Source organism: Panthera leo, chromosome D1 (genome assembly GCF_018350215.1).
Source record: "Panthera leo isolate Ple1 chromosome D1, P.leo_Ple1_pat1.1, whole genome shotgun sequence".
NCBI lineage: Eukaryota > Metazoa > Chordata > Mammalia > Carnivora > Felidae > Panthera > Panthera leo.
In genome coordinates this window covers 97,048,330-97,074,408 of record NC_056688.1, presented here as the reverse complement: position 1 = coordinate 97,074,408, position 26,079 = coordinate 97,048,330, and the positions used below count along the sequence as shown (strand labels likewise).

Below are 26,079 nucleotides of genomic sequence, written 5' to 3'. Positions count from 1 at the left end.
TAGAAACTAGGCCCGAGTCACATCATTAGTGAGGGGTCTGAGCAGGGTATGCGCTCAAACCCAGGCCCACCGCATGGCCGGCCACATGCCTGCCTGCCTGCCCCTGTGTGGCTTGCAATAGCCATTCAGGGACTACTTATTTAACGAATAAAGAGACTTCAGAGATCATATCACCTCTGTTTTAAAAGCGGAAATGCAAACGGCAAGAGACTCATCCAGTAGGTATCTCTCCTCTTTCACCAAGGAGCTATATATGTGAGTTCTCGGAAGCATCATGGTTAATGTTCTCAGTTGACTATGCCTTGGAGAAACCTGGCTGTTCAGACCCGGAGGCCAAGGCCACGCTCCATCTGAGGACAGCCGGCCCCCACGGCAGGCATGGGCCCGTCGCAAGGACCAGGCTCCGAAAGCTGGGGCCACCAGTGCGAACAGAACAGGTTGGTGGCCTTCCCACTCCTGGAGGACAGCCTCCCAGGCTCGGACCTGGGTGTGACCTCTGAGTCCTCTGCAGTGTAGACACAGGGCCCCCCATGCTCTGCCCCGGGGCACCCGCGGGTGGGGTGGGGGATGGGGCTACTCACAAACAGCAGCAGACATTTGTTCTCGCGGACGGCCCCGCAGCAGCCCAGGAAGCCGAGCAGAAAAAGCAGGCCCCCCATGGCCAGGAGGATGTAGGCGCCCGTGATTAGCAGGGGGTTGGCGGCCACGATCTCCCGGAAGCCGGTGGGGTCCACCATGACCCAGATGCCGATGCCCAGCAGGCAGGCCCCACCCAGCTGTCCTCAGGGCCAGTCAGGAGGGAAGAGAAGAAACAGGCAGACACGGAGGTTAGACACTCCAAACATACACCATCCCTCTGAGCCAGGCCCCAGGGTGGAGCCGGCGAGCCCCAGTGAGCCCCAGAGAACCAGGCAGGAGCCCCATTTGCTGGGCGAACCAGCGTCCCAGCAATGCTTTTCTCTCGTTTGCGTTTTCCTGGATGCCCAGACCATTAGTACATCCTCTAAACCCAATCTCTGACCCACGCCCCAACACAGGCTGCTGAGGACCATGTCACGTAGAATTTATTTGCCACTTTTTACATTGCCCTTAAATGTCAGAACTGCTGGATAATGAGGTCCTCTAGTCCAACCCTCTGATTCCAGAGGGCACCTTGTAGCCCCGCCCACCTGCTGGCAGCCCCCCAGGGCTCTGCTCAGGCCTTTGGCTTCTCCCAAGAGCAGAGCCACACCCTGAGCCCCCGCAGGTTGTCCTAACCCTGCCAAGACCCGGATGAGTGAAAGTCCACTGGTGCCGTCCAGGGCAGGGTCACTGTGAAAGAGAGCTTCCTTTCCGGTCAAGTCTGACTCTTTCTCTCCTCTCTCTCCATCTATTTTGTATCCATGTCAGCAACTCTCCTGGGTTCCCTCCCTTGCCCATAATCCTGAGGAGCAGGAAACAACCCTACAGACTTGAATTCCGGGCCCACCTTCCAAGCTCACACGTGGCTCTGGGGAACCTCTGGTCCCAGGGTGTGGCTCTGCTCCTGGGAGAAGCCAGAGGCCTGAGCGGAGCCCTGGGGGGCTGCCAGCAGGTGGGCGGGGCTACAAGGTGCTGGGTTGGCCACCTGAGCACTCGGGGCCTCTCTGTGCCTTAAAGTAGAGAATCCATAGGTTGGATGCTAAGGATGGAGCTAAGCTATGGAGCGCTGGCACATTCCAGGCACTTTCTAAACTAATCGCGCTTAATTTTCACCAAACGCCTGTTGAGGCAGGGAATTAAGATACTGAGGTTCAGAGAGGTGAAGTGTGCTTCTGACCCCACAGCTGGTAAGATGCGGAGCCAGCTTGGAACCCCAGGCCCAGAGAGGTTTCAAATTACATCAGGCGGTTACATCAGCTCAGCGCATCCAGCCCAGATGTCCGCCACTGCGCCTCTGGGGGTCAGTGTGGAGCGGGGGCTCTCTGGCCTGCCCTCTGATCACCCCCATCTCCTCCTTCTCCCCGACTCTCCACAGGGGTCGGATCCCAAGGCGGCAGTCAGGGCTGAGGCCCCAAGCCTTTGTCAGAGACCTGAACCATCCCGGGGGTCATGGGCACAACATCCCTCCTGGGCCGGTGGGCTGTTTGCAGTGGGGTGGGCACTACTGGGGGCTTCTCATCCAGGAAGTTCTGGCTGGGCAGGTAGATTTGCTTCCAGCACTGGCCCCTGTGCCTGCCCCCAGGACTCAGTCCCGTGTGACTACTTCAAAGCAGTGGTCTGTTCTTTCCACCCAGCAGGGGCCCAGGGAGATCCCAGGCATGTTCTAGCAATACTTACAAATATGAAGAAATTGAAAACAAACATCAGATATTTCATGCAGCTCAGACAGTCGCCTTCCATGGTGTTCTACCTACAAAACAGCAAGGCCCCTCAGTTTTCCCACTGGGGGAACCCACCCCTGTCCCTTCCCCATGGGGGTTCCCAGTGGTCAGCCTGCCCTTGCAGCAGGTGGAGGAAGAGGGAGACTGGTAACGACTTCCTCTCGCAGAGGCTGCTGGGGCCAGAGTTAGGAGTGAGACCTTGGAGAAGCCAGCCCGCCTGGGCTTAAGCCTGATGCCACCATTTATTTGCTCTGTGGCCTTGGGCAAATCACTCTCCCTTTCTGAGTCTTGTTCTTTCCAACCTGACAACGGAGATTAAAACCAGAAGCTTCCTCCTGGCAGTATTGTGAGCAGGATCCGAATCCAGGCCTCATTAACTTCCTACCACCTCATACACCCTCCAGCCCGAAGGACTGCCCAGGGCTGTTTCATGGTGCCAGTGAGGAGGGGTATCACAGGGGCAAAGGGATGTGGGCACATACCTGGGGGCCCAAGCCCTGTTCCTGGGGCCAAACCCTCCCCACACCCTGACTATTTCCAACCCGAGACCTACAGCATCCCACCTACCTAAGGAGCCTTCCCTAGTCCTACCTAAAGGTATGGCCCTGGTAGCGAGTCTCTGAGTACAATTCTGTTCAGCCAGCATTAATTGTGCATCGACTGTGTGCCAGGCACTGGGGCTTGAAAGCCACAAGATGTACCCCTTCCACATCCCCGGGGGACAAGCATCTGCTGTCATGGGTCAGACCTGTATTCAATATTGCCACACTTTCTTCACGACAGCCCCAGGGAGAGACTCTGATTCCCCCGGGGCAGGGATCAGAGGTCCAAGTGACAGGTGAGGAAACTAGGCTCGCAATGGAAATAGCAGGTCCAATGTCCCTCAGCTGGTAAGGGGCAGGGCTGGAGCTGAGCCAGTCCAGAGTCCCTCTTCAGGTGACCCCGGCAGGCGGTCTGTGCTTGTACAACATGACTTGGTGCAAAGGATCCTGGGAGTATGTGTTGGACGCGGACGAATATGGGGAAGACGGTGCTTCGTTACTTTCAACGGTTTCCCATCTTCCCTGCGGAGAGAGCCAGGGTCACTTTTCCTCACCCACAAAGTAAGGTTGACAATTCCCGCCTTAAGTGGTTACTGCGAGGTCTATGATGAATCATATTAATAATAGTAATCACCATTGGGGAGCGCCCGCTGTGTGCTAATATGGCCAAGCGTTTCACATATATTATCTCATTTAATTCTTGTAACAACCAATGAGGTGTGCGCACTGGTTAGGGCAAACTTTCACATTACCTGGCGAGGTGTATGTATGTAATTATCAGAGAGATTAAGGGATTTGCCCAAGGCCACGCAGCTTGTAGGAGGCGATGCTAAGATCTAACGCCAGAGCCTGTGCACGGTGCCTGGCACACGGTGGGCGCCCAGCAAACCTGCCCCTTCGCTGCCCCAGACCACAATCCAACACCCTCCCCAGCAAGGAAGGCCAACACCCTCACAGTCCAAGGAACAAAGTGGCCAGGGCCATGTGGCCCATTCCTCTTGGTGGCCACAGGACTATGCCCCAAGCTGCATTTTGCTTTAGGCCAGAGGGTTTTTAAAGTGCATTTGAATCCACGGAGAGCAAAGCACAGGGGGAACCGGCTGCTGGGGAAGGGCATACAGGAAAGGGTGGCGCCTCGCCTCTCTTCTCGTGGTTTCTGCTGACGTGCCAAGTGTTTGATCTCGGCTGAGCAGTGGCCATGGCACCACTCAGGCACCTGGGAGCCCGTGAGGAAGGTGCTGGGTTGGGCGGGCATGGGCCCTGGAGCCCTACGGCTTCCCGGCTGAGATGGCCCACCTCCTGCTGGCTGAACTGCTCGGCCTATTGTGCCAGATAAAGACAGAACTGAGCAGGGGACACACAGGCAGAGCACTGAGCATCAGAACCAGACGTGCCTTCTTACTTTACTGGGTGGCAGAAACCAACACGTCAGGTCACACAACGATGAGCCCAAGGCCACTCCAAGAGAAAAATCAGGGAGTGAACCTCCAGGCTCAAAGCCTTTGTCCTTCCAAAGGCGCTCCAAGGGCTTTTCTTAGATTGGGTGAGAGGAAAAGGGAAACACAGGGTTCCTGGGGTCACCTGGCCAGTCTCTACCCCTGCGAATAACGACATTACTGAGCATTTAGTACGTGCAAAGCTCCACCCTAAGCACTGGACGTATATGAACTCACAACAACGTACGAAACAAGTACGATCATCACCTTAATGATGGGAAACTGAGAACATAGAGAGGCTAGGTGACTTGCCTGAGATTGCAGCTAGTGAGTGGTGAAGCCAAGATTTGAACCCCGGCAGTCCAATTTGGATGGAGTGTATGTGTGCGTGTGTGTGTATGCATGTGCGTGGGCGGGGGGATGATTCTTCTTTACTTCACTGAGCTGTGGCCTGAGTTTATGCAGCGTCATCTGCCTCCAAAGCTGGAATCCGGTGACACCATCCACTCTATTCCGTGCATCTTTCAAGTGCCTCCAGCGTCAGTCCTACTCCTGGCCTCATCCTCTCTCAGTCAGATGCTGTCAGTCTTGGCCCCGCTACCTACCTCCAGCCACTCCCCTTCCAGCCAGTTGCCTCCAGAGGGACCTTTCCACAAGGGACATCTAGCCACACCACACCCCTGCAAAGCACAGCAGCCGTGCCCTCCTCCTGGGACACAGCAGGGATTGGTACATGGTTTGGACTGCATGAAAACCCGCCACATAGCAAATGTTGATTAAACAGCACGTGCAGGAAGCTTGGTGCTGGGCTAAGGGCTTTGCGTGCGTGGGGTCGCTGTGTCCTCTCTACCCCCGATATTTAGAAAGAGGGGGCGTGAGGACTCACACAGCAGCGGGCTCCCAACTCCTGCACCTCCTTTCCTCTCTCTGCTGTGCCCTCTCCAGAGTGAGGACAGTCCCCATGTGACTTCTTTTGATGCCCCATTTGCTCGCCTTTCTCTCTAGATCTTCTTGAGGCCAGAAAGCCCAGAAGGCTGCTTAGCCAGCCTGTCTTCTGACCGGTCCATGCCAGTGCCTGCCAGCTGCCGAACGTCTTGATCATCATCCTCGACTGTGGGTCGTTTTTGCCACTTCCATCATCCCTGCCTCCAGAGCAGTTCTCCAGGATGCCATCTCCCGGCCAGCTCACCAGCCACGCCCCTCCTCCATCTCTGGCCGTCTAGAAGCAGCATCTAACCCGCATCTAAACATAGTGGCCTCTGGAGTCAAACACACCTGGGCTCCAGTCCTGGCTCTTCATCTTTCTACCTCTGTGTCTCTGGTAAGTGACCTACCCTCCGGGAGCCTCAGTTTCCTCATCTGCAAAAATGGGCATGTAGGACCTGCATCGTGGCATGTTGTGAGAGTTAAGTGAGAAGTCCCGTGAAAGGGCTCCCCATTGCACCTGGCCCGGGGCAGAGTGGACTGCTCTCACCATGACCACCCCAGCTCTGCAGCTGGACGTGACCACCGGGCCGCTGTTACTCCTGACCCCAGGATCCCCGGGACAATGACCTGAACCCTAGGCACTGCGGTCCAACCCCCTCTCCCTTTGGCACCAGGCTGACTCAACTCCGCACATGTGCTGAGACCCCGTGCTCTTTGAAAAGGGGCAAGAGGACAGAAAATAGTATTTGTTCAGCACTGACTCCTTGCCAGCCACATGCCACGCCCACGCAGTGGCTGCCCTGACTCAACAGCCCCGTGATGCGGGGAGCGCAAACACGAGGGCACCGGGGCTCAGGGAAGTGAAGTGACCTGCCCGACATCCCCGAGCTTATACGCACGCCACTCAGCCCACTCCAGATCCTGTGGTCCACCTGGTCCAGGGGCAGCTTTCAGATAGGGAGAGGGGCAGAAGGAGCACTGGACTAGCAGTCCAGAGTCCCAGTCTCCTGTTCTGCAAGTCACTTCCTTTCCCTGGCCTCAGCATCTTCCTCTGCGAAACGATGGAACAGGAGTTTGATGACTCAGGCTTAAACTGGATGGGCCTTTGGAGGGCAGAAGGAGCGATCCCACTAAGATGCTGAAAGTCTGCCGGAGGCCAGGTGCCAGCAGCCCCTCCCTGGCCCTCCCAGGCAACGCCGCTCTCCAGGGCGGGATCTGGCTTCGGCTGGCTCTGGCTTTTTAGCAATTAAGGGGCATAATAAATATAGCAGCTCATAAACAGACTACCTGTATTTATTACGTACCACATTCGGTACAGATCACATCTACTGGGTAGCTTGTGGAGTGCAGGGCTCCCAAACAAATGCAATGAAAGGAGCGTGTCTCCTGGGAAGAGCCTCTGACAACCTCGAAGGTGAGGCAGGTAGGAAAATAGATGACGTGCGCCGGAGAGCAGACGGAGATACCGAGACCCAGGTCCAGGGCAGGGTACGTGGCTGGAGAGACGGCCTTGGTGCCTGACCAAGGATCAGAAGCCCAGCCCTGCCAGGCTTAGCGGGTGCCCTGGGGCAAGTTCCTAAACTGCCTGCATCTAAATTCCCTCCTTTTTAAAATCAGCATAAACACAATGCTTCCCTCACAACGCATGGAAAATGCTGAGTGCAGGATTGGACACATGGGGGCTAACGATAGTCGAGCAGCTCAAATTCTTACCGTGTGCCAAGGACCACACACAGTCTCAAGCCTCGGGAAGCTCCAGGATAGAGGTAATGCCATCTCCATTTATCAGGTGAGGGAGCTGAGGCTCAGACGGGTGCCATCACTCATCCAAGGTCACAAAGCGCACAAGCGCCCGAGCCAGGATGCGAACCCAGGTCTCTCCTTAATCTGGAGCCACAACTCTCCAACATCATTTCACACCTCCTGCGCCACCTCATGTCCTGCCGCTCAGGGCAATCAGCCTTTGGGGCCATCATCCGCCGCCAGGCTGAAGTCAAAAGGCCACTGCCTGCCAACTCCACCTGCCACCAGGGGTTTCTGAATGTGGGACACACCTCCTTAGCCAACTGGCCGGACACGAGGGGCGGACCAGGGAGCCTCCAGTCCCCGCCTGGACCTGGCTGTTAGCTCCACTCACCCACAGAGCCTTTTGGAAGTTAAGCGCATCATAGCCCAGTTCCCTAACTTGCCTCAAAGGAGGGTGGGGCACATAGTTTCTGGAAGGGGGGCTGAGAAGAATCTTGAGCCTATGAAGTCCCAGGGCTTAACTGATGTTCAAAAGGCACTTATGAAGGAGACCGGGGGTCCCTCTGCTGAAGGGAAATGACGCACCCTCCCTGGGGCCAGGGCTGACAGGCCCACTGACGTTTCCCCATTCCACGGAGGGGACGGGGACCGGGAGGGCAGAGTATCAGTGTGGGCGGGGGCTGCGGGGTCAGACCGGGCTTGGTCCTTCCGCTTTCCAGCCTCATGGACCTCGGACACGTCGCATAACTTCTCTGGGCCTTTGCGTTCACGTCGGCAAAATGGGGCCAGAAATGCTGACGTCGTCAGGAAACTGCGCGGCCTGAAGACTGAATGGTATTCTAGAGAGAGCTCTTTATGCCACGCCTGACAGTCCGTGGCTCTGCCCCTTATCTCCTCCCTGCTGCGCAGCCGTGAGGCGGCTCCTCTCGCTGACTCTCCCAGACGCCAGTACACCGAGTTCTCAGGACCCGGGAGGGTCCTGATGCGGAGGGTTTCTGAATGGGGAGAACGGTTCTCAAACTGGGTTCCCTGGGGCTAGCACTCTCTTAACGCTATTTTCAGGGTTTCCATGAACACCTCAGGAATCACCCCCTCACCCCGGGGCCGGCTCAGGGGTCTGCCCCCAGGGTGAGCATGGGTAGGGGCCTGCTGCCCTGGATCTCAGGTCACGGTGGCGCCTGTCACGGTGCCCCCTCACCTGGCCAGCTGAGGGCTCTGGGCTTACAGACAGGCGTGTTATCATTCAGCACGACCCCCAGAGGCAACCGACTGTTTCTTGTGCGACGAAACCAGGTGTGTCAGACCCTTCCGACTGGTCGGAAACTTTTCTCCGACACTCCCCCTTGTGTCACCCCTGCTTTAGAATCTGGGGCTGGTATAATTTATGTCACCGGCATTTCAACAAAAGAAGTGCTCGGTCATGAGAAGGGAGGGCGGCACTGAGTGGCCTGATCCCCTCACTTGGGAGATGAGAAAACAGGCTGAGAAATGGAAAAGGGGTGTGGCCAAGCTACCACACCGGTTAGTGATGGAGGCGAGCCTAGGGCGCTGGCCTTGAAGCCCAGGTCAGGGCCCCGTGGATGCACTGCCTACTCGGTGTTGTCCTTATTTGTTTTGGTAGCACGTACCTTCCCTTGTTAGAAGGCATGCTTCATAAAGGCATGGACTGGGGCGCCTGGGTGGCTCAGTCGTTAAGCGTCCGACTTCGGCTCAGGTCATGATCTCACGGTGTGTGAGTTCGAGCCCCGCGTCGGGCTCTGTGCTGACGGCTCGGAGCCTGGAGCCTGCTTCCGATTCTGTGTCTCCCTCTCTCTCTGCCCCTCCCCAACTTATACTCTGTCTCTCTCTCTCAAAAATAAATAAATGTTAAAAAATATATATATAAAGGCTTAGGCTTGTTTTGTTCACTGCCATATTCCTAGTGTCCAGAGCTGGGCCTGGCGCATAGTAGGGCCTCAATTAGTACGTCGGAAGGAATGAATAGAGGGAAAAGAAAAGGCAGAGACTGGTGCAGATCTGCAAATCAGAGAAGCAGACCGAGACGAGTCAGAAAGAGGGAAAGACGGAGAAAGACAGCGAGAAGTGACACAGGAAAAGACAGACTGAGGAAGAGCTGGAGGGGGGCGGACGGGGGCCAGTGTCGGGGGGACAGGGCAGAGGTGCCCACAGAGGGAGCATCAGGTACTGACTTGTCACCTGGGCAGGTCTTTCGGCGTCAGCAGGTCAGAGTCTCCGGTCGGAGGGGTTCTGGTGTGTTCTTTTATTGGCCCAGCTCGTCCTAGAAGAGAAAATATTCAATTACTATAGGAAGTCAATAAGCAGCAGCCACGTTCAAGAAGCTGTTTATGAAAACCTGCCCTAAGGATGCACACAGGGCGAGCACCTCACTAATCCGGGCCCATCAGCGCTAATGAAAAGCTCTCGGCATCCGGGTCCACTCCAGCTGGGGAGGCCCACACGGGGTGCCCGCCCTCTGCCCAGACGGCAGCTCCCGGGTCCCCACAGGAGCTGTATGGGGGACCACATCTTTAAGGGCCTTTCAGTTTCCGGTATGGGCTTCGTCTATGCCGATGTACTGCGTGTGGCTGATGAGCTGAGAGGAGGCAGTGGGTGTGGTGGCCCACACGCCTGGATGCCACACGGATGCCGCCTGGGCACCTGCGGTGATGCCTCAGCAGAGACTGCCGGCAGGGCGCTGTTCATCAAACTCCCTCCCCAGAAATCCGAACTCCCGAGAGAGAAATCTGATGCTTGAAAGGGTTCCTTAGCCTCACGTAAGGATTTGCCAGAAGGCTCCTTTAGAGAGCCACATCCCAGCAGTGGAAACGAGGGTTTGGTTTCAGGAGCCAAATGGGCCTGGATGGAGGCTCATGTTCTACCACACCTGTGGGCACCTCCCCGGCCGGGTCCTGCCCAAGGAGGATGCAGAAAAACGAGGCCGGGGAAGCTTGGGCCTCGGTGGGCATTCTCGCGGGGAGGAAGGGGGAGATTTGGGGGGGGTGGTCTCAGGCACCAGTTCAGATTCCATCCCGTTCATATGGGGTGGTGGTTGCAAGAATCCTCTCCATCCATCCATGCACCTGCTCAGGAGACACGGATTGGCACCTACCACGTGCTGGGTGCCGTGTTAGGAAACAGGGTTGCAGGTAAGCTCACCCTCATCACGGGATGGCATTAGGGAATGGAGAGGCCGGTCAGCTCGCCCTTGTGTTCGGAGGAGGAGATCAGAGAGACAGAGAAAGGGATGACGATGGGGCTGGGGACCCGCAGGAAGGTGAGCCAACTGCCCATTGGCATAACTCCACTGGGGGCAGTAGGGAGGTTTCACGGGGAAAGGGTGGCGCGGGTGAGCAAGTCTTGAGGAAGTGTGGAGGTGAGGCTGGGCAGACGGAGGAAAGGCAAGAGGAGGGGCCTCCCTCCCGAGAGCCCCCTGGTGCCCGTTTGGCCTAAACACACACCCACGCGGCAGGCTCGTCCACTGCCCGCCTCTGTGTCTGCCGCGAAGCTGTGGGCTACACGCTCACATGCATGAGCTCACGGGGTGCTCCCAACACCCGGAAGGAGCGATCACACCAGCATCGCCATTTGCCGAGAGGAAGCCAAGCCCTGGAGAGGAAACAGCTTGTCCAGCATCACACAGCTAGGAAGGGAGGGAGCCCGCATGCAGACCCAGGAGTCAGGATCGGACCCAGCGCTGGGAGAGAGTGCTTTGTCCGCCCACGTGTGAGAACACTGAAGCCTCATAGCAGCAGTGCTTGCTAAGAGGACTACTGGCCCATTTACAGAAGGAAACTGAGATGTACAGACATAAGTGGCAAAGCTGAGCATCCTCCCGAGATCCCAGGAGATTCCAGGCAAGATGTCAGAAAAGCCGTGTGGGGGGCCCGGAAGGGGAGGGGCAGAAGCCCAGCCCCATCTGGCCTAAACGGTGATGAATCCCCTGAAATCGGCCGTGGGGGTGAGGGAAGGTTCTGTGTACTCTGCCTCCTAGCCGGCAGGACACTACCAGCAGGGTGGACACAAGAGGGCTGACGGGGGGCAGGGAGAAGCCCCCCAGGGCCAGGCAAGGTCCAAGAAGCTCTGGAACTTTGTGGGGGGGATGGGTCACTGGGCAAGATAAAGCCAACGCAGGCTCCTTTCTAGAGCTAGGGTCTCTGCGGTCCTAGGGAGAGGGGCTATAATGCAGGCCTGGCCCTGGGGCTCAGGGACACGGGGAGGAGTCGGTTTTCCCCTCCCCTTGTTTCTCCCCTGCCCCAGACCAGCCATGGTCCCCCACCATCACCATTCCTGCCCAGCCTCCCAGGCTGGCAGCTGCCCTGAACTCTTCTTCCTCTGGACACTGAGGCTGGGATGAGACACCCGGCTGACACACAAGGCCCACCCAGTGACAAGGAGGAGGCACTGAACTCCGTTTGGCATCTCTCAGCCTCTTCTCCACTGGATATCCCCACCCATCGTATGCCGGCTCCTGGGCTGAAACGGGCTTACCCCTCTTTCTAGTTCCAACCGCTCTGAACAACCTCCCGTCTTTGTCCTTCTTGCTCCCCCAGCCCCTGGCCTGGCTCCTGTTTTCGGACACAGCAACGAGCTGCATTAAGGGGAAGCTGGCAAAGGGCAGCCGAGGCGATGACTTCCACACGCACCCCATCGCTGCCGGGACGGCACCTGCCTTGCCCAGCTCCCTTGAGACCTTCAGAAAGTCACTACCCTCGCTGAGACGCCAGGCTCTCCTCTGAAAACCGTGATCCTCAAGTTTGAAGCCAAAGGTGGTTGTAAGAATTCATGATATGAAGCACATGAAATTAATTGATAGGATTTGGAAACCTGCAAAGCGCTCTTCCCACGGGGAGCTGTTATTATCGGCAGCGTCACATATTGGAAATAAGAGGACGCCCAAACCACATCCCCCAGTTATCAGTGGGGGTGGGCATGGGGGAGAACCATGGGCATATGGCTCGGTCAGGACGGATATAAACATCTTTCCCCTAAGTGGCCTCAAATTCAAAATAACTGCTACAATTTTGTGATGACCGACCTAACAATAACTAATAGTATTGAGTGTTATCATGTAGCAGGCTCTGTTCAGCATTTCTCCTGCATTTTCTTGTGTACCCCCATCTAGGGGGAGGCACCACTATGTTTTTCTTTCTTTCTTTCTTTCTTTCTTTCCTCCCTCCCTTTTTTCTTTCTTTCTTGCTTTCTTGCTTTCTTTCTTTCCTTTTCTTCCTCCCTCTTTCTTTCTTTTTCTTTCTTTCCTTCTTTCTCTTTTTTCTTTCTTTCTTCTTTCTTTCTCTTTCCTTCCTCCCTTCCTCCTTCCTTCCTTCCTTCTTTCTTTCTTTCCTTCCTCCCTCCCTCCTTTCTTCTTTCTTTCTCTTTCTTTCCTCCTTTCTTCCTTCCTTCCCTTTTTCTTTCCTTCCTTCCTCCCTTCCTTTCTTCCTTCCTTCCCTTTCTTTTTCTTTCTTTCCTTCCTCCCTCCCTCCTTTCTTTCTTCTCTTTCTTTCTCTTTCTTTCCTTTCTTTCTTACTTCTTTCTTTCTCTTTCCTTCCTTCCTCCTTTCCTCCTTTCTTTCTTCCTTCCTTCCCTTTTTTTCTTTCCTTCCTCCCTCCCTCCTTTCTTCTTTCTCTTTCTTTTCTCCTTTCTTACTTCTTTCTTTCTCTCTTTCCTTCCTTCCTCCCTTCCTCCTTTTATTCCTTCCTTCTCTCTTTCTTTGTTTTCTTTCTTTCGTTATTTCTTTCCTCCCCCTCCCTCCCTCCCTTCCTTTCTTTCTTTCCTTCTTTCCTTCCTCCTTCTTTCCTTCTCTTTCTTTCTCTCTTCCTCTCTTTCTTTCCTTCCTCCCTCCTTTCTTGCTTCCTTCTCTTTATTTTCTTCTTTTTCTTTCTTTCTTTCCTTCCTCCCTCCTTTCTTTCTTCCTTCTCTTTCTTTTCTTTTCTTTTCTTTCTTTCTTTCTTTCCTTCCTCCCTCCTTCTTTCCTTCTCTTTCTTTCTCTCTTTCTTTCCTTCCTCCCTCCTTTCTTTCTTCCTTCTCTTTATTTTCTTCTTTCTTTCTTTCTTTCTTTCTTTCTTTCTTTCTTTCTTTCAGAGAGAAAGAGGAGGAGGGGCAGAGAGACAGAAGGAGAGAGAGAGTCCCAAGCAGGCTCCACGCTGTCAGCACAGAGGCTCCATCTTGAACAGGGAGATCATGACCTGAGTCGAAACCAAGTGTCAGTTGCTTAACTGACTGAGCCACCCAGGTGCCCTGGTAAGTACCATTATTATCCCATTTTATATATGAGGAAGCTGAGACTCAGAATATAAATAACCGGCTTGAGTTTCTTCACATGGCTAGTAAGACATGGCCATGATTCAGGTCCAAGCTGGACTCCAAATCAGAGCTCCTGACAAGACCAGCCCATGGAGAGAACACCAGGAAGAGGAAGTTCTACGCCTTAGGCTCCAAAATTTCCAATCCAGGGCTGCTCTATCCTGAATCAGGCAACCAGGCAGACTCCCAGGGAGCCAGCTAGCACCCGCCCCTGTGCCAGCTGGAAGCCTCCTGGGGACGACCCAATCCTGCCATCTCTTGACAGATGGAGGCCCTGAGGCCCAGAGAGGGGCAGAGACGGGTGAGGTCACCCAGCGCCTCAGGGTTCTCCTGTGCAGGCCCCTGCCTGGGCCAGACAGCTTTATTAACCTTGCCCCTCCCACCGCCCCAGATGGCAGCTCAATTTCATCTGCACAGAGCAGGCGGGCCTGGGAGGGGTTCTCTGATTAAGAACAGCTCAGTTCATAAATCACTCCTTTTACTTTCACTGCCCCCAGCCCCCGGGCATACTTTCTGGAGAGCGAGGAGGAGGCAGGTGGAACTGAGGGAAGCCCCACGGGAGGAAGCACAGGCGGGTCGGGGCTGGTGTAGAGCCGAGAAATGTCATCGTGCAAGCACCCCAGCCAGGTGAGGGCTCTGTGGTCCAGGGCGGAGCCTCAGGGTCCCCGGGGAGCCACCACACCTCCAGCAGCCTGGCTTCCAACCAGCAGGGCTCTGCTGAGGGCTCACCTCCCGAGCCTCCCCGGCTCCTCACCCGTAAGACGGGGGTCCTCAGAGCCATTGCGACCATGGGGGCGGGGGGCGGCGAGGGAGGGGACTGCTGGAGCTGAAGCACTTTGGTGGCTGTACAACCAGTCCCTTCCTTCCTGCAGGCCGGGCCCCTGCCAGTGCCAGCCCTGGGCTGGGTCCAAGGCACAGACACCGGTGGCTTTCCTCCCTCCAGGACCCACTCAAATCTAGTGCCAACCAATAACCCCGCCCTCGGAGAGGCGTGTTCACAGCCGCACCAAGTGCTCTGGGCGGGGAGCATAGGGCAGCGGTGATGCGGTGTGTCATTTGTTCACCTACAGCGATCTCACCTGACCCACACGCACCCCATCACGAAAAGCCCTGCAAAACAGACAACCCTGCCGTCACTCCCTTTTCACGGATGGGCAAACTGAGGCTCCAAGGGGCCTCAGGAAGGTCCCAGAGCCAGAACCCGGCACCACGTCTGCCCGACTCTAAGACCCGTGTTTGTTTTCCTTCATCAGGACGTGGGGCAGAGGCTTGTCAGGATAAAAACGATTCTTGCCATCAGGTTCAAAGCCGAGGGGGGAGGATTTATTTGCTCACTGGCTGGGCCTGCTGGGCCTCCTCCCAAGACAGACGGTCTCATAAACAAGCAATTGGCCCGCAATCCTGGCGTGCCTGGTGATGGCACGGACGTGGGGACATGGACACAGCTGAGCGGGGGATAAAATCTAATTAGGCTCCTGGGGGCGGCACCGCGAAGGTTAACCAGGCCGAGCCTGCCATGGATGCAGAGGGATTCTATATAACAGGCTTCCCTGCCCCCAGACTCACCGAATCCGTAAATGCCGAGGGGACGGAGCGTCTGATCTGCACCCTCTGGGAAGGCCCCGTCTCCAGGGTGTGAGTCGAACCAGCTCTGGTCTGGACGCCTGGTCCCTGCCACAACCCCTTCCTCTGTCCCAGACCTCCCGCGGGGCTGTTTCCATCAGAGACACTTCACAGACCGAAGTGCTTCCTTCAGTAAGCGTTACCTCCAACTCCCTCTTTTCACATTGGATGCTGAAGCCCAGAGCGGGGCAGGGTCTTGCCCAAAGTCACACAGCACAGCTGGAGGAGGCAGGAGCTCCCGATTTTAAGCTCTTCCCCCACACAAGCAGCCTCCTAAGACTGACATGTTAACTTATTTTGGCTTCGGAAAGGATGGGGCACACACTACCTCCTGAACCCTCCCAACCCCCCGGGAGATGGGCACTCTACAAAAGAGGAAACTGAGGCTTAGAGAGATGAAATCGCTGGCCCAAAGTCACACGGTGGGTTGGAGGAATCGTTAGGACAAAGCAAGATTCCTTGTCCTTCTGCACAGGCTGTCTTCCAGAGGTGTGGCCCTGGGAGCTTTGGGCTGCGGCCGCCCAGAGTGACCCTTGCCACAATGCATGCCTCCCATTCCTTCCATGGGCCCCGGCTGGACTGAAGGTGCTCACCCCAGACCCAGGCCGACGGCCCCATCCTCCCGCCTTTGCCCGGAGACCACCTGTTTGCAAAGGCCTCCGGGGACACAGGCTCTGTACCCTCCCGCAGGGACTTTCATTTGCCACCGTCAAGGTGCTGAAGGCAAGGCAACCAATTTGAACTTGGGCATGAGCAGAGAGAAGTGGCTACTCTGTATCAGGCCCAGGATTTGGCCTCAGGACACCAGAGTCCAAAGGCTGGGAGGGAGTAGGGCAGGGCAGAGTGAGGACGCCGGCCCCCCCCCCCCCCCCCCCCCCCCCCCCCCGCCCAGAGCTCCTGTGTCCTCAGGTCCCTCTGAGCCCCCGGCAAAGTTTCTCTGACAGCCAGCCACTGGCAGTGATCCAGTGATCCGGTGATCCAGGCAAAAGCAGACGTGTGAGGAGGAAAGGAGAGGGTAAGACTTTCCGAGCCAACAAGGAGGTTCCCGGTCCCCAGGAGAAACCCTTCCGGGTTGTGGCAGGGATACTCAGGTTCTAGGAGATGGTGTGGCTACCAAGGGGATGAGGAAGAAAGCCAGCCTTCCAGTGGTGAGCAGACAGGAGATTTTAACTCTCTGGAAACCCTCCTGCCTTTGGAGAGAGCCTGGGGCTGGGGTGGGGGTGGGCACAGCATCTTTTCTGCCTCCCCTGGAGGTCTGAGATGAAACTGAATCCAGGAAAGGATGAGCCCCGGTGTCCCCTTGTCAGGAGCGGGCGCTCTGGGTCCTTCGCCACCCACCCCAGCCCTGAGTCACCTTCCAGGACCAGAGAGACCAGGAGGGGCCTGCAGGTCTGGGGTCCTCCCATTGGGCTCACTTCCTGAGGGGCACCCACAGGACAGTGTTGGGGGAAGAGCCCATCCTTAGGGTTTTCTTTTTCTTTTTTTTAGTTTATTTATTTTGAGAGAGAGAAAGAGAGAGAGAGATAATGAGTGAGGGAGGGGCAGAGAGAGAGAGAGAGAGAATCCCAAGCAGGCTCCGCACCACCAGCAGAGAGCCTAATGTGGGGCTCGAACTCACGAACCTTGAGATCATGACCGGAACTGAAATCAAGAGTCCGACACTTAACCGACTGAGTCACCCAGGCGCCCCACCATCCTTATGGTTTTCTAGCACATCTGTGCCATCGGGAGAGGGAGGGTTCTACACAAAGGAGGTCACCCCCATCTAGTAGCCAAAGACACTAGCATCCAGGGGAAGAGGTCCCCCCAAGGGCACACAGCACAGTCAGGGCTGGATGACATCATCCAGACCCCCAGCCTGGGTGCTCCCTGCCACACGGGGGGGCAGCCTCGGCATATGCTGGGGGTGGCCTCAAAACCCCACCTGGGGAAAGCCTATGGGAAGGGTGAATGTGGAGACGGCAGGAGCCACACGACACTGCCCCCATGACTGGAAGGGACAGCGATGTGGAGCACTGGATGTGTCCTATGAACGTACCGTTGTTGTTGGACCTTTCCCCCCAGACGTAAGGCCTCAGTGGCCGGAGCTGTGTCTCCCACTTCCCGTGAGTCCCTTCAGGGGACAAGAGGATACTGGATGGAATACTGTCGACATAATAACTGCTCCTGCTTCACATGCACCAGAGACCATGCTGAGCACTGTTCCAACATCATGTACGATGGGGGAACTATTCCTGAATTACACCAAGGCTCAGAAAAAGTGAGTGAGCTTCCCACGGTGGCCCAGCTGGCAAGGGGCAGAACCGGCTTCAGACCCCAGAAGGCACAGTGCTAAGTGCCTTCTTAGCACTGTGGGCATCTTCTGGCTGAATACACAAGGCAGAGCGAGTGGCAAAGAGAAGGAACTGGCAGGCAAGAGTCCTGGGTTCAAGTCCAGAAAACTCTGCACAGCCTGCCCTCTCTCTAACCCCGGTATCCTTCCTCTGTTTCCCAAGGCCACTGCATCTCTAAGCCAAGTGGGGGGCGTGAGCCCTCATCCCTCCCTTCCCACATTTCATCGCCCCTCAGGGCTGGGAGCTGCAAGAGACCCTTTGAAAGACTTGGAAATCCATCCCAAAATATGCAGGGCTGTTGCTGGGGCAACCTGGCTTGCCACGCTGCCAGATTTAAATACTTAATGGCTTCTCGGGTATTAAGGGGGCCTGGGAACCGGGCGGGAAAGGGCACAGGTCTGAGCTGGGGTGAAGGGGTGGGGGGACCCTGGCAACTCCTGTCAGAGAAGCCCCCCTACGCCTCCCTCCCTCCCCCCTCCCGTGCAGAGAAGGGCGCTGAGGGCTCCTGGCTCTGTAGCTGTCTTTAGTGTCTGACAGGATAGGGCAGATTGTGGCTGGGACCCAAGTAGTGGGTGAGACCCAGAATTCCACTGCTGGGGTGAAGGGGGTAGGTGCCGGAGTAGGGGTTCTCTTTTGCAGGTGGATAAGAGGAACTGACTTTTTTTGCATACTATGCGGTTGGCACTGTGTAAAGTCCTTGCCTTCTCTCCTTTAAGCCTCACTGTAATCCTAGGGGGCAGCCTATTATTATTCCCAATACAGCTGAGACAGCTGGGATCAGAGAGATGCAGTGACTTGCCCAAGGCCACACAGCTATTAAGTGGCGGACTTGAACCCAAGGCCGTGGGCTCCAAAGCCACTGCTTTCTTCTGCTACATCTACCAGAAGCCAGGCCAGAAACAGTAACAGCTAGCATGTATGAAGCCCATTCTATGGGCCAGGCACTGTGCCAAGGGCTTTACATCTTCTTTTTTTTAATTTTTTTTTAATGTTTATTTATTTTTGACAGAGAGAGAGAGAGAGAGAGAGAGACAGAGCATGAGTGGGGGAGGGGCAGAGAGAGAGGGAGACACAGAATCTGAAGCAGGCTCCAGGCTCTGAGCTGTTAGCACAGAGCCCGACGCGGGGCTCAAACCCACAGACCGCAAGATCATGACCTGAACTGAAGCTGGACGCTCAACCGACTGAGCCACGCAGGTGCCCCAGGGCTTTACATCTTCTAACTCACTTAACCCTTCCAACGGCACTGGAAGGCAGGCACTGTTACCCCCATTTTGCAGATGTGACAACGGAGGCCCCAAGAGGGGAAGTAAGTAAGACACCAGGACCACAGGTAAGCAAGCAGAGGAGCCCGGATTCAGGCCTCCACAGTCCGCTCCGGAGCTGGTACCCTTCAACCAGCTCTCCTTACCCCGCATTTAGAAGGGTGTGTAACAAAAACAACAAATTAGTTCGTTAAGATCAAACTTAAGATCTTTTTACCCTGGTGCTCTGTCCACACCCTCCCAAGCTGGGTAGGATGGCAAGAGGAAATTCTCCCAACAACTTAGTGATAAAGATGAGTCAGCTTGAGGTCTGCCTTCACTGACTCGCTCTACACACAAGACACATGTACACAAACCCACACGGACAGCAAACGCAGACACAGCCACGCACACATACACTCACGCACAGACACGTCCACACAGACAAATGTACTGACATATACAGACACACACACACATACACAGTCACAGATATGGCCACTGGTCACTTTCCTGCCTAACTGCATTAGCCATAGTGTCATGAAAAAGACATCCAGGGGCGCCTGGGTGGCGCAGTCAGTTAAGCGTCCGACTTCAGCCAGGTCACGATCTCGCGGTCCGTGAGTTCGAGCCCCGCGTCAGGCTCTGGGCTGATGGCTCGGAGCCTGGAGCCTGTTTCCGATTCTGTGTCTCCCTCTCTCTCTGTCCCTCCCCCGTTCATGCTCTGTCTCTCTCTGTCCCAAAAATAAATAAAAAACGTTGAAAAAAAATTAAAAAAAAAAAAAAAAAGACATCCAAAGTCATCTGGCCCACACCTCTGCCCACGTCAAGAATACTGGAAAGGGGCAAACCAATTTGATCTTACTCTTAAAGTTCTTCAGTAAGGAGGCTAAATAAACCCCGCCGTTTCATTCTGATGTCTCCTCAAGTAGGGAAGTTCCTCCTGGCATCTCAGCAAATTCCATCCTGCTTTACATTAATCACAACACAATTCTTTCCATTAATACCCTGCTTTACAGCTCCCTTCTGTTTTCACACTCTTGCTTAATCCCCACAACCATCCAGCCAGGCAGGCAGGGCAGAGATGATTTTAATTTATCAGGAGTAGGGCCCAGAGTCGTCAAGGAGCTTGCTTGAGACGACACAGCTAGCTTCCCACCTAGGTGTCGTGCCTTCTATTTGGCTGCTGATGTTACCCTTGTTTCAAGGAGGCCAGGCTGCTATCAATGTCCCGTCAATTTCACTGTGCTCCTCTCTGCATTGAGATAAGCTCAGCCTGTGTTCAGTGAGGGGACTTCCCTGGCCCTGGCTCACCTCCCTGCTGTCTACATGATGCCTGGTATAGCATGGAGGGGAGGTCCCTCAAAGCTGGGTTACCCCAAAACCCCACACCCTGAGATGTGCTGGGGCAGATGGGTGAGGCTTACCCCTCCTCACCCACCAGGGTGGGATCCCTGAACTACCCCTCCCCTCTCCACCGCCCCCCTCGCCGCCCCCAGGGCCCAGGAACTGTTGCTGGAGCAGAAACCATGCCTGCCTCCTCCCCGCCAACCTCTTGTCTTTGGGGGTCACTGCCCAAGTTACATCTGCTTGGTAATAAATATTAGAGGCACTGGGTCTTCCCAGGGCAACTGCAACTGATTCCAGTCACCTGGCCCGAATTAAAGAGGCCACAACCCCTTCCCATAAGAGGAATGACTACAGGTATTTGCAGCTCAAGTTCTGGAGGGCCAAGAAAAGACAGAGCTCCTGCCTGGCTGAGAAAAGCCTGTGAGGAAAGGAATCAAAGGAAAATCTGGGGCGGGGCCTGAGCAGACAGGCAGGAGTCAGAGAGCCCTGTTTTCTTTCCTCCCCATAAAAAAATCAACCCAGCCCTAGGAGCCCTAAAGAAAGATGCAGGTCAGGGATGGGGGAGGGAAAGGGCTGGGCTAGAGTGGAGACAGGTAGGGGGTGGGGGAGGTGCTCAGACAAAGGGGAATGAAGACATAGTCCATCCGTCTACAGAAGCCTGGCCACCAACTCCCACCAAACATCACGATTTCCAGGCCAGAAAAGGTGCTGGCAGTCCTGGCCGGAAGCCTCGGGGATGAGCAAGTATTCAATCTTAGAGCGTGCCAGGAGAAAATTTCTACTTCCTCCTGACAGTATGGTAATCATAAAAAAACAAAACGTCGGGTCCTGGTTTCTCCATCTGTGCAATGGGACAGAGATCCCCACCTTGCCCTTCCCATGAGCTGGTGCTGGGCAGGATGGGAGGAACCAAGGGAAGGATCTGGCAGGTGCTCACCTAGAGCGGAGGTGGCTACTTTTCCCTGAGAGGGCCAGGTAGTAAATATTTTAGGCTTTGCAGACCTACTGTGTCTGTCACAATGATTCAACCCTGCTTTGTTCGAGAAAGCAGCCACAGAGAGCACGGAAAGGAATGGACATGGCTGTGGGCCAATACAAGTTTATTTACAAAAGAAAAAAAAAAAAAAAAAAAAGACCAGGCAGGATTTGGCTCACCAACTGTGGTTTGCGGAGCCCTGACTGACCCTAAGGAATATTTAGGGACTTACCTTGGGTTAAAGCTGCAGATTAGAAGTGGATGTGGTTCCCCTGTGGCGCAGGGGGCAGAGAATGGGAGAGAGAACAGAACCAGGTCCCAGAGAACTGGGTTCCAGCCCTGGGTGCAGGCTGTGCAGCCCCTGCCAACTGCCAGCACCTGTCTGAGCCTCAGCAGCTTCTCTGTGCCCTCAAGGATAAAGACGGAAGCACCTCCCCAGGTTATCGAGAGGGTCTGAGGAGCCCCGCGGGGGTGGTGGGCAGTGCCCTCAGCAATTAGCAAAGCCCGGCTGGGAGACTAACTTCACTGCAGCAGGCAGGGCTCCGGCTGTGGCCCTGGCAGCGGGTGAGGCCCACTTAAGAGTTCCGAGTGGGGCATGCAAGGGTCTGAACAGCACTGGGGGGAGCTTTCCAGCAGGAGGCGCTGAAGGAGCTAGAGCTGGTCACCCTCTGATACCACGGCCGGACCTTACTGCAACTCATTTAATTTTTGCAATAAGCTATGAAGCGGGCACAATTATTATGGGGAAATGGAGACACAGAGATGTGAAGTAACTTGCCCAGAGCTGCACAGCTACTAGGCCGGCATTTAGAACCCAAGCAGTTAGTTCCAGCATCTGGGCTCAGAGGGTGTCTAAAAGGTCTCAGAGCTAGTGGGGCAGACCATGGAATTCTCCAGAATTAAGAAATACACTAGAAAAGAGGGTATGGCATGGCGGGGGGGGGGGGGGGGGGGGCAGGGGGAAGGCTTGGGAACTAGTCTTTGCTTTGTCAACAGCCAACAGCATAACCTTGAGCAAGTTTCTTGTCCTCCTTGGGCTGCTCTGGGGAGGCAGCATGGGGAGTGGCCAAACGCATCAGAGTGACCAGGGGAGTCATCTCTCCCACTCACTCACTACCTGTGTGGCTTCGGCTTCTCTGAGCCTCTGTGTACCTTGTCATCTTGTGTATGTGAACATTGAAGAGACCACTCTGCCCAAGACACGGAAGCCATACCTTTTGCTCATCCGTCCTGGGCCCTGAGCCAGGCTCACGGCTCCCACTGCCAACACTGAGCAAACCTCTAGGTGTCCTCGGTTCCATTTCTGGGTGGAAAGGATTCAGGTATTGTCCTTTCAGGAGTGGAAATGGTGGTCTGAATATTTGACGAGCAGACCCCATCCTTTAAACATGTAAACACAGCTCAATGTGTAGCCTCCAGAGCTAACAAATGCCCAGGGAGTAAAGAAGTCAGGGCTCCAGAAGGCTCAATGAAAAAGAACTCTGGGGGCAAAGGAAGGTGGGTCTCACCCCCGCGGGCACTGGATCACAAGGTGCATGGAGTGTACCTGAGTTTGGCAGTGAAGGCCACGCACCCACTCGAGCACACTGGAGTTGCCCCGCAGAGCACAGACAGGAGAGGTGCCAGCCACCCATGTGTCCCCTGTGAGGCCGGGGTGACAGCACTGAGAAAAGGGCTATGGGAAGGGGCTTCGGGCCTGGCTCAAGTCAAAGGCACACTGGCACCTTTTTTGCAATTCCTGAGACGTAAGGATAAAAGGTATGGTCTTTAGTCCGGTGATCAGGGTTCAGATTCCAACTTTACGGCCAGCCTGTGCCATAAAGAGTCTTAGAGTCTTGTCTCTGCCACTGTCTGCTCTCTCTCCCGTCTAGAAGTGATCTCATGTGTGTGTGTGTGTGCGCGCACACACACACACACACACACACACTGCCCATTTCCTGGGGAGGTGGAAGGCTACCTGCTTATGTCAGCTGAAAAGCTTCTTTGAAAGCACACCTCGCTGGGGGCCTGGACATAAGTCCCCTAGCCCAGCCCTGGAACTGTGACCCCCAGCAGGCGGTGGCCGCAGTTAATTTAGAGGCTCGGCATGTGTGAGCCCTTCTACAAAGCTGGCTTGCCCAAGGCAACCTCAGGTCTGCCCGGGCCCTGCTGGGAAGAGGGGGTCCTGGGGCGCTTCCTTGCTGGGAAAAGGAAGAACCTGGCAGGTGTTTCATTTCCCCCTGGCTGCCCGGTAATTAAGAAAGGAAGACTCAGCCAGTTCATGGGGCAGTGACCACATGGGGATGGGGGGGGGGGACACACAGAGCAGGCTTTAGAAGGAAGCTGTCCTAGGCTCCAGCGTGACCTTGAGCAAGTCACTTCGTGTCTGAGCCACCAGGCCCTGACCACGTGTGTGGAGCTGGGTCACGTCCAGGGGGACGCACGCAGCAGGTCTATGCTGTAGCTATCACGTGTGTTGGGGGAATGACTTTGAACTTTGCTTGAGGCCATTAACCTCCCCCATCCTCCCCACCACCAGGTGCCTCCTTCCTTGGTGTAATTCTGAATAGCAAATGCTGTTGGAGAAGAGATTCCATGGGAAACAGTCTTAGGTGAGGCATCGTATCAGACTTTCTAGGGTAGATGTTCCGGTAAGAGACAAACTTCAAAGAGAACCTAGATCCCGTTATGTGAGTGAGCAGGGGCGAGAGGGGTGGGGCCGAACCACCTCCTCGCCATGTACCGTGGGGCCTCAGCGCCTCCCCAGTGACGGGTAATCGGGGTGATGCAACGTGGGTGCACCCAGAACCAGGCCCGGCATATAGCGGGGGCTCCTGGAAGGTCCACTCGCATTGCTGGGCTCCAGGCGGCCGGAAATGTCTGCCTGTTCACGTGTACCCCAGTGAAGCCTTCCACAACCTTCTGGGTTCCCAGACCACGAAACTAGGACAAAGCCCTTCAACGGTGAAAAAGCCTTACAGGATTACAGCTGACCTGTGTGAACTGGAAATCCCCAGGCTTTTTTCTTTTTCACCCTTCTCTCTGCTACTTTTCAATTACCTCACACCATTTTAAGGTCAGGTTTCTCTCTGAAACATGGATTTAGGGATCCTTGGCCCAATTTCACCAGTGATGCTCAAAGAAATCTTTCTTCCCAGGTCGCCCTGTCCTGGTCATGCGGTTACAGATGACCGGCTACTCCCAGAGGGGACTGGCCCTCCCCGGCAGTGGCAAGGGTTCAAGTTCATCCCCAAGAACGGTAGGCTGCTTCTCCCTCTACCGCCCATCTTTTTCCCAGCTTCTCCCCCATCAGCGAGGCTCGGCTGACTGGGCCAGGATGGAGGGGGAGGCAGTCAGAGCTGTTGTCCAGTCAGAGGAGACACAGAGCTAGGTGACAAGCCATCCCTTACCAACAGTAGAGAGCCTGGCCCTGAGGCTGCCACTCGTCCCTTGCCCAGAGACAACTTGACCCAGAGTCAAGAGCTGTGGCTGAAGGAATCCTCTACCCCCTTGTTTACTTATTCCCGTCAACATTTATAAGCCCCCTCCCCCATCACTGAGCTCATCTCCACCCACCCTCCTTCTCCCTCAACCCACTACAGCCATACTGGTCTCTTCCACACGGCAAGCACATTCCTACCTCAGGGCCTTTGCACCTGCTGGTCCTTCTGCCTGGGACTCTCTTTTCCACATGGCATAATCCCTCATTTCATTCAGGTCTCTGATCAGATTCCTTAGGACGTCCATAACTGACCACTCCCACCCCCCCTCTCCCCACCAGCCTAAAATAGTCTCTCCCTCTAGTCACTATCCGACCCTTTGTTGTTGACGCTTATCTCCAACAATGTTTTCTTCCTGTTATTTATCTTCTCTCCCCTTCCTCTGAATGCGGGGGGTGGGGGGGGCAGTGACTTTGTTCTGCCTGCTTCATTGCTGAATCCCAATGTCCGGTACAGCACCTGCCACAGTGTGAGTGCTCAGTGGATATTTGGGGAAGGAAGGAAAGAAGGGAGAGAAGAATGAATCTCTGTGTGGGCCTCTTATAAACTTCTGATTTAACCCTTGCTAAAATCTATCGAAAGATACAGCACCAGCTATAATTTGTGGGACCCAGTAAAAATGAGGGATCTCTTATTCAAAAGTGAAGAATTTCAAGATGGTGGGACACCTGGGTGGCTCAGTTGGTTAAGCATCCAACTCTTGATTTCGGCTCAGGTCATGATCTTGAGGCTCATGAGTTCAAGCCCCACATCGGGCTCTGCACTCTCAGTGCAGAGTCTGCTTCAGATCCTTTGTCTCCCTCTCTCTCTCTGCCCCTCCCTCGCACGCTCTCTCATAAAAATTAAAAAAAAAAATTTTTCAAGATGGTAACAGCAGAGCATTAAGCCAAGTGTGGGGTCTTTTTAAGTATAGCCCCTTCCCCCAGCAGCTGCCCAGATTGCATACTGTGACCCTGGCCTTGGGGGTGTGTTATTACCATTGCCACTGTGCCATTCAGAGATAAGAGGATCAGAATGGTGTAGGGTTTGTCCAACATCACACAGCATTATGCTACGGCTTAGGACCTCACACAAACCCCTGCTTCTCTGTTCCTGCATTGGCTACGGAAGAAATCTTATTATCCACACACACCTGGAAATCTGGGGACCCAGCCCAGAGAAGAAAGTGAGAGAGCAAAATTGCCTGGAAATCTGTTTACCTCACAAATTCATTATATATATATATATATATATATATATATATATATATATATATATATATATCACATGCATATATATGTCATATCACATACATATATATGTCATTTTATTTCAAAATATTTCCACAGTTTTTTTTTAAATTTTTTTAACGTTTTATTTATTTTTGAGACAGAGAGAGAGAGCGCATGAGCAGGGGAGGGGCAGAGAGAGAGCGAGACACAGAATCCGAAGCAGGCTCCAGGCTCTGAGCTGTCAGCACAGAGCCCGACTCGGGGCTCGAACTCACAAACCGCGAGATCATGACCTGAGCTGAAGTCAGACGCTCAACCGACTGAGCCACTCAGGCGCCCCTCCACAGTTGTTTTAATATAAAAATAAGGTATAGTTCTCCAAGTCTTTGAGGAGTATTGGTATTCTCTTAGTACATACTGGGCTGATCCTGAGAGTCTGGGTACCCCCGACTCGGGGAAGAGTGCCCCAGGCCCTGCAGGTACCTACCACTCAGTCGAAAGAGCATCATCCAAAGTAGAAGACCCTAGCACAGGCTCGACGCCCAGTACCGCCCCAAAAATGCTAGCTTC

The 26,079-nt window shown here is 54.9% G+C and overlaps 1 protein-coding gene across 4 annotated transcripts in view; it reads right to left on the bottom strand.

Annotated features, from left to right (window-relative positions):
* TSPAN18 (tetraspanin 18) overlaps positions 1-26,079 on the bottom strand; it is a 185,183-nt gene that overhangs the window by 16,098 nt on the left and 143,006 nt on the right. For 3 of the 4 annotated variants that reach the window (XM_042904300.1, XM_042904303.1, XM_042904301.1), the window contains 3 exons: positions 9,183-9,271; positions 2,299-2,371; positions 582-776 (listed from right to left, as the gene is read on the bottom strand). In XM_042904300.1, the coding sequence (XP_042760234.1) occupies positions 582-776; positions 2,299-2,361 (258 nt within the window). In that variant the 5' untranslated portion in view covers positions 2,362-2,371; positions 9,183-9,271. The remainder of the gene's footprint in view (positions 1-581; positions 777-2,298; positions 2,372-9,182; positions 9,272-26,079) is intronic. The other variant, XM_042904302.1, reaches the window with a different exon arrangement.